General features: G+C 38.4%; 2 protein-coding genes across 2 annotated transcripts in view; one reads left to right on the top strand and one right to left on the bottom strand.

Moving 5' to 3' along the window:
• Positions 1-2,151: 2,151 nt before the first annotated feature.
• Positions 2,152-3,931, top strand: LOC135940096 (uncharacterized). Its single transcript, XM_065484837.1, has 5 exons — positions 2,152-2,392; positions 2,475-2,602; positions 2,820-2,962; positions 3,431-3,487; positions 3,544-3,931. Exons 1-5 carry the CDS (start codon positions 2,223-2,225, stop codon positions 3,847-3,849), a joined length of 804 nt encoding a protein of 267 aa, XP_065340909.1. The 5' UTR covers positions 2,152-2,222; the 3' UTR covers positions 3,850-3,931.
• The window catches only part of Galphao (G protein alpha o subunit), a 35,095-nt gene continuing 31,068 nt past the window's right edge, over positions 3,916-7,942 (bottom strand). The window contains exons 7-9 of the mRNA XM_065484836.1: positions 7,312-7,465; positions 7,042-7,247; positions 3,916-6,975 (exon numbers count right to left, since the gene is read on the bottom strand). Of these exons, the coding sequence (XP_065340908.1) occupies positions 7,060-7,247; positions 7,312-7,465 (342 nt within the window). The 3' untranslated portion in view covers positions 3,916-6,975; positions 7,042-7,059. The remainder of the gene's footprint in view (positions 6,976-7,041; positions 7,248-7,311; positions 7,466-7,942) is intronic.

Raw genomic sequence — 7,942 nt, 5'->3', positions numbered from 1 at the left:
GCATGCCATCTTTGAAGACTCACCTTTACTAAAACTCGCAGGTGAGCCGCGTCAGGTGCTGCTTTGGCATACGGGCCCTTCCGATTGCGGCTCCCTCTGCGCATTTTGGAGAAATTTCACGCGACTGCACGCAATTATCTCGATAGCTCACGCGTAGGAAGCAAGTGGTTCGTTTGAATTTGTTGTATCAACGTGGGAAAATCGTTAAAACATGTTTTGGCACTCGCAGAAACGTTTTGGAAATTTTTGCAAAGTTCGGAAAGAGTAAAATCGACTTATCATTTAATATTTTTCACAAAAGTTTTTTTTTGTATAAAAACAAGCTGTTTCTGCGAAATAATTTACTATATTATACCGTTTATCAAAACTTACTGCAGTGCTTTAAGCAAATGATGCGAAAAAAATTAATTTCAAAAAGAATTTTTAAGCTTTTGATCATGAAAATACGTAATTTTCACAGCAGGAGAGTAAATAAGTAATCAATATTGGAAGACATAAATAGATTTATAGGCGCGTGTGTGAACTCACGCACTCAAGGTCAACTGAAGGAGTGTTTAATAAAATAATAAAAATAAAAACGGCAGAGAAAATAGATTGCGTGGGTGAGCTCTTTTCCAATTGGCAAAAATCGCTCACGGCTGCGATCCTTGGGAGCCCCAAGGGACTTTAGAACGTGCGACCATCACACGACTACGTGCTTGTTATCACTAATGGTCCATTTTTCATCAATACGCGCCCAAAGAGATATTGCATCACCGCGCGCACGAGGACCAAACGATTGACAACGCACACGCACACCAGGATTTCAGCAGATGACACGTTTACCAGGGATCAATATGGTCTAGAAAAATGTAGATAAGAATGTAAGATTTCGCTGGTAAACTTAGATTATTTGGGAATAGAGGGAGTGTAAATTTTTGCACTTTACTCCGGCGGGAGATTAAAGTAGAGATTTACAGACCAAGAATTCTGAACATTTTTAATGTGCATTGTTGACTATATAGCTTGAGTTCATTGGTTGTGAAATTTAGCAACAGTATCTCTCTATAAAATCAGGACTGAGGGACAATTAAATTGTAGATTTTGCAAAATTTCTCGAAAAATTCTTTAATTTTACTATTATTTAATTTTACTATGAGGTAAATTTCCCTTCTAGCGAAATAAGTCATGATTTCCAATCAGGAGACAGATTAGCCGATTTTCTCCAAAATTTAAAAGGCAACCAGGGATATAAAATTTCCTGATTTTTAGATGGTATTTTCTGCAACTGTGAGGCCTGAAACAAAGGAAAAGGGTTAAATTTTTACAAAAAAATTGCCTTCAATTTCGAAATTCAGCTATAAAATAAAATAATATTGCAACAACACGCAACTAAAATACCAAGCTTTACGTAAATAAATATAGTTTTCTAAGAAGTCAATACGACAGAAGTTGCGGCATGCGGTAATTAAATATCGATGTATCTTATATTGCATCGCACACACATAATTTATTATGAAAACAACGCAGATACACGGGTAAAAGGCATGCGGATAAAAAGCTTATAATATTATTTTATCCACACGTGCAAAAAGTTGTTGTTATCATGGTACTTGAACCACACTCTATGTTGTCTGCTTTAATCGCAGCAATTAGAGGTTAAAAAAACCAACGTTTTTCTTATACGACATGGTTATTTGATATCAAGCCTGAAAGAAACGGATCGCTAATAATTTTAGTTCGTTCGAAAACTGGGAGCGGGGAGCAGCCCAGTGACATTGAGCCATTATAATCAGGTTTCAAGGTCTTCTTCGCGCGTCAGATGCATGACTGTGCGATGAGACGTACAAAAAATCGCTCACTCTCGCTAATCGCGCAGGCTTCAAATTGAATTCTCCTCCTTAATTGTCTGCTCACAGTGCTCACACGCTGTCTACATGCGCAGCAAGCCGAGTTACAATAATAGCAGCAGAGTGGACTTTCGATTTGATTGTCCGTCCGAATTGTGGACTGAGAGGACGCACATCCTATCGTGACGAAATCACGTGCGGACGAGAGAGAGAGAGAGAGAGAGAGAGAGAGAGAGAGAGAGAGAGAGAGAGAGAGAGAGAGAGAGAGAGAGAGAGAGAGAGAGAGAGAGAGAGAGAGAGAGAGAGAGAGAGAGAGAGAGAGAGAAGAGATATCGGAGCCGCCAGTCAGGAGTCTCTTTAGTGTATTTCGCTCCGTCGACTAAATAAGCAGCTATGGTGGTGGACGCTCCCAAGTTGCGCATCCCGCTCGAGGACCTGGGCACCAACCCTCAGGTGTGGAAGCAGGTGCCGGGCTACATCATCAGGAACTGCAGTCCGGACCTCGTCGAATCTGTCGTTTACCACATGACCACCTATTTTATCAATGAAGAACCTTTTTGCAGGTTGGTTCAAAATGAAAATTTTTAATCCAAGAATTATTTTTTTTCCAATTGTGTTTGTAATATTTTAAATGAAACTTTGCAGTAACAGTGAAGTATCAAAAGACCCCGTTTCCATGGAGGAAATTTCCGAGTGGTGGAGAGATTTGATCAAACAGAACCTGACTCTGATTGCCCTGCCAGAAAAATCACAGGGCGCTGATTGCAAGCCTAGTGAGTATCCTCTTTATACTCTATTTGACATTTTGACCTCACCGGAGTGCAAAATTTCAATCGCAGCGTACTACGTGATAGCCGCGGCATCAGAGTAACCTTGGGAATGTGTTGAATAAAATAAATTACGAGAGCATCTCCTACCATTCTCTCCTCGCGCGGCGATTGAGATATTTGAATGTGACCCTCCAAATGAAACAACTTAACTCGTTTGCAGTCAGCGAGCCGCGAATTCCCCTTGCTGGAGTCAACGTGCTGATGCTGGGAGTAAAAGATGAGCCAAAAGTTAAAATCGAAGACCAATTCACCGGGAAAAACATCATCAGAGCACTAGCGCCTTATGCAAAAATCTCAGCTCAGGTATTAATTTTTTTATTGATTTGATCTAGAGTCTGATAATGAATTTTCAATAATTATATGTAATAAAACTATTGAATTATATAAAAAAGTACAAAATTGCTGAAAACTGTCAAATCAGGTGAATTGAAAAGTTTGAAGTCAATTTTATTTTCATCGAACTCAAAAATTTAAAAAAATATTCACTGATATTTTGAATTTTCTGTTTCTTTGGTTACGTGAAGAGAAGGAATAATAGTATAAGTTTAGGAAAAGTTTTGTTGTGTGAACATATAGACAACCCGGTTGTCCCATTAGCAATGCACATTGCATATACTCAAGAAATGCAAGGGGTTAACTAAATAGTGAGATAAATATATTATATCTTCCCCGAAAATCTCCAGATAATCATATCAATTGCAAAAAATGCACTTTGAAAGCGCAGGCAAAATAATATTGTTTCTGAAACAGATAATAATACTGAATACTTAGGTTGACTGTTTCAAAGAATACGGAGTTGATGTCTATATGGATGCAGCTGGCTTATCTGTAAGTACTTTGTTTACCGCTTAATGTTTTTTTACTCTGTATATACCCTTAATTAGGTGCACAAAGAGCATCGCGGCCGGAAATTGGGTGAGGCCCTGCTGAAGGCCCGCTTCCAGATGTGCTGGACCCTGGGAATCAAAGTGACGAAGACGGTTTTCACCTCCGTGGCGTCGCAAATCACCGCCTTCCGTTGCAACATGGAAAAAGTCAAGGAGATCGAGTATAAAGACATCAAGGACGAAAAGACTGGAGAGCTCGCTTTCCCCAACGTGGACCCCCACAGGACGGTGCACGTGTGCATCAGGGTGCTGCAGGACTCGCTGGGAAACCGCGCCTTCAGCGTCTCTGACAATTCTGATTAAGGAGTTTTAGCCTGTATTAAGCTTTATCGGATGTTAATTAAGTTTAGAAATAAAACAAGCGACACGTATTTTTTACATAGAACATGGCTTGCATTTATTTTATATTATATACTAGATGACACAAAATGACTTTTTATTTTAATTTATATAATAATAATTACAGAGGTGGGATTATAAGGAAAATTTGAATTTGCATTTTTCCAAAGGGCGATTTCTTGGTAGTACTTTTAACGGTTTTTCTTTTTCTTGCGTAAATACATAATAGCTTTTTTTCTTAATCATCGTGTTATTCTTCATCTTGTTCTCTTTTTCAATACACAGACGACACAGTTATTATTCTTTTTAGCAATATGGCATTCATGTTGCGGTAGTAATCATCTTTTTAATATTATCTCATAATTATATCCATGACAATCAATATTAAAGTTGCGATCCTTGCGCTGAATCCACTCAATCAGTTATTCCCACTTTCAATAATAATCTACATCAGTAATAATAATAGTCATACAGAGTAATAATTAAGCATCAGTGACTCGGCTACTCGCTATTGAAACTCTTTTCTTCGATTTGCGATGAGTGACTTTTCTCTTTTTTGATCTAATCAATGTCGGATGGCCCGAGGGCGGGCGCGGTGACTCATGTACAGTTAATGATCCACTATCTCACGTGTACAAATCAACTCTTTGTTCGTGTTATATGCAAAAATGACAACACCAACCTCTTGTCGACTTGGTGATTGGATGGAAGGTACGAAATCGAAGCTATTAGTTACCGAGAGTAAATGCAGATTTTGGACATTAAAATGCCACCTCAAAATAAATGCATGATTGTGTGAAAGAGTGGTTGGTTTGTTTGTGAGTTTGAATTACAATTACATTTGTCCGTTGTTTCTTGCTCAAGCCAATTGTGCGCTAAGTTTAATGTCCGTAATTGTAGCTAAGTAAGTGCATTTTTGTCCATTTTGGACTACATACCTGTGAGGAATTAGTTTTGTGTAATTTTCGCAGCGTGTTCTTTTTTACTCAGACACGCTCTTTTACAACAGGCATTGACTTTTACATCTCTTCTCAACTTGTTTCTTTATTTTGCAAACACAACACTATGTATGTTCTTGGTTTCTGCAAAGAGACATAAAAATATTGTTCGACGAATTACACCACTCGCACTAAATTCCACGCACACTCGCACTTTATGAATTTTATTACTACAAAGTTTCTCTAGACTTTTTAGAACTGACCCAAAGCAGAGTTTGATATTATCCCTTAAGTTGTTATCAGCAATAAATTATAACAAGAGACATTTTTAGCAGTTATTACCAACGAGAGAGAGAGAGAGAATCGGGTCCCACCTGATCATTTTTTTCTTTTCTTTTCGTTAAAGCAGTGGTCTAGTTTCTTAAACTGTAAGTCTAGGAGAACGTAACGCAAATTAGGAAACAATAATTTATCGTACACTATATAAGCCACACTCATCTTCGTATTTATAATTTCGAAAGATTCCATATATTATCTCCTACCGGGTTCTGTACATGTGTGACGAAATGATGCTGAAAACACTGGTCCAGATTTTTGCGTGTGTGGGGTGGGGTTAAGAGAATCGTTTTGCGTGACCGATGGCTAAATTAAAGGTCCCAAGACACAGATTACAAGAAAATACATTTTATACATGCTTCCGAGAAAACGAAATCAACATCTTTCTGTGAAATGGGGGTGTGTGTTTCTTCTTCTGCTCATACTCAGGTAGATAGATTTTGCGAAGATATGAGTGGCAATTTCAATTCCTCTAGCATCATGCCGCATTTTTGTTTTGTAGCCTACGTGAAGCATGCATTACAAATGGCATAAGTAAACCCTATTAAAATCTCTGTGTTTATCACCACGAGCGCGTCAAGCACTGTTCTGTTCTTCCTTTCTTCTTCTTCGTCTTGCACCACAAAAACACCTCGAAACTTCTTGCTGCACACCTCGTCCAAATATTCAATAAATATTTTTTTTCAACAATTCCATCAGGAGAAAAAAGCCACAACACACTTAATTTTTGGTTACTTCCATCAGTTTGGAACAATGTTCTTTTCTTGCTTGGGATTCAAACTTTTTTTGCTTAGCTGTGTGTTTGTCTGTTTGTGAAATGCATGTTTGTGTTTTGTGTGTGTTCTAGATGAGTAATATACAGTTTACAAACGTTTGTGTCTATCGATTTTGTTACAGAATAGAAATTTTGTTAAAAATGTTGCGTTACATCAGAAATCATGCGTGACTGACTAGATCTCATGATAATCAGATTCATGGCTCATTCATTGGTACTTTCCACTTTTATAATTAGATAACAATTGTCATTGACTTAAACCAACAACACGCTTTGGAACATAAAAAGTCAGAAAAAAAGCGCCGGCCGCCGAGATCTTTTTTGTGCTTGTTTGTTTTTGTGCAACAGCCTTGTGCAAACCACAACAACATTGTCGGAGGTCAAGAGCGTAAAATTGTGCGACAAGGTTCTCGGCTCGGCGGTCGGTGAAGATCATTATTTATATAAATAATTGTGCCCAATAAGACTTAGAGAGTTGCAAGAGAAAAATCAACAAAGCACGAGAGACTCTTTTGAATAGCAATTTTGTACTCAAGAAGGAAGATGATTTAATCTGAGAAACAGCGTGATTCCAAGCAAAAATGTCAGAAGTGAATTTTTCTCATGTCATGAATTGGTGTGGTGCCTGTTTTTTCACGAGATTCTGAAAATTTTCCAATCCAAAGGCCTGCTACTGGCTAATGAAAGTTTTTGTTCCGTTTTAAAACAACAAAAAGATGAAAAGTTGCTTGCAAAATGCTACGGGAGGCGCCAGAGACCAATTTTCCCAGTCCGGCGCCCACTTCTGCTGCTGCTGCTGTCAGCGACTCACTGATTTCGACTCACAAACTTGTCATACATAATTTTAATTATTGTTCTAATATAGCCTAAAATTTTGGCACGATTTGTGAGCGCCAAATCCAAGATTTTAAAGCCAGTGAGTGAATACGATGAATTTGGGCCGTGGAACAAGGCAAGCAAACTTTTATGTTGACGCAATCTTCCTGATATTTTGAGGCTTCGACGAGTTATAAATTGGTTGATGTGTGTACATTCAGCTTCCTGCAATCACGAGGAAATTCAATTAGAAGTTGGCTCAACGTGCTGCGCTCAGAGAGCAACCCTTACCCTTAAAAATGGCGGCCTTTAGTAAAGACCACAGCCACGTAGATTATTGGCTATGATGACATCAGTGACAGCATCAAACACAAACTGAATGTTGTTGGTATCGGTAGCACACGTCATATGGCAGTAGATCTCCTTCGTGGTTGACTTGTTCTTGGCTTCAAATTGCGCCTGAATGTAGGCAGCAGCTTCCCCGTATTCCTGGGCCCCTGCGAATATTAAAAGACGTGGTTCCAGAACTGGGCAAGCCGGGAAATCACTCCAACAAAATACCTGTGTACTCAGGGAAGCAAATGGTGAGAGGAGATTTGCGGATTTTCTCTTCAAACAAGTCCTTCTTGTTCAGGAACAGGATGATCGAAGTATCAGTGAACCACTTATTATTGCAGATTGAGTCAAACAGCTTTAAACTCTCTTGCATACGGTTCTGGAATAGAAGAAATACGTGTTCAATGCGAGAATTCTGGAGACGGAAGCAGCATTCAAATATATTGGTCCGAATTTGGTCAAATTTCCGATTATTGTTCAAGAAATAATGGGAATTTGAAATTTCCTAATATACTTTCTTCAATAGGCGTGGATTCAGCTATTCTTTTTGAAAATTGCCATATTTAATCAAACACTATCGAATTGTAGCGAAAACACCACATTTTTCTGATTAATAGGTTCATTTTCCTCGTAAAATAAACCAGTACATCGTGGGAACTACCAAATCTTCATAATTGTAAAGAAAATAAACCAATTTTCGATGGAACCCAATGATACGAACTACACACCAATTTCATAAACATACTCTCGAGTTCATAAAAACCTTGTTATGCATAATGAAGAGTTTGCAGGTGCTCGAGAGTGAGCAAACAAATTTAAGGAGTTCCATTTTAATTTGCACGGAACGCGGTTGGTT

Source organism: Cloeon dipterum, chromosome 3 (genome assembly GCF_949628265.1).
Source record: "Cloeon dipterum chromosome 3, ieCloDipt1.1, whole genome shotgun sequence".
NCBI classification, from domain to species: domain Eukaryota; kingdom Metazoa; phylum Arthropoda; class Insecta; order Ephemeroptera; family Baetidae; genus Cloeon; species Cloeon dipterum.
Note: the sequence above shows the minus strand (reverse complement) of the source record. Positions and strands in the feature narration are given on the sequence as shown.

What these genes read in the sequence shown, in the direction of transcription:
- LOC135940096 (XM_065484837.1), top strand. Translation starts at nt 2,223, where the DNA reads ATGGTGGTGGACGCTCCCAAGTTGCGCATCCCGCTCGAGGACCTGGGC. An exon ending in ATGCAAAAATCTCAGCTCAG is followed by an intron (nt 2,963 to 3,430) that starts GTATTAATTTTT and finishes CTGAATACTTAG; the next exon opens with GTTGACTGTTTCAAAGAATA. An exon ending in TGGATGCAGCTGGCTTATCT is followed by an intron (nt 3,488 to 3,543) that starts GTAAGTACTTTG and finishes ACCCTTAATTAG; the next exon opens with GTGCACAAAGAGCATCGCGG.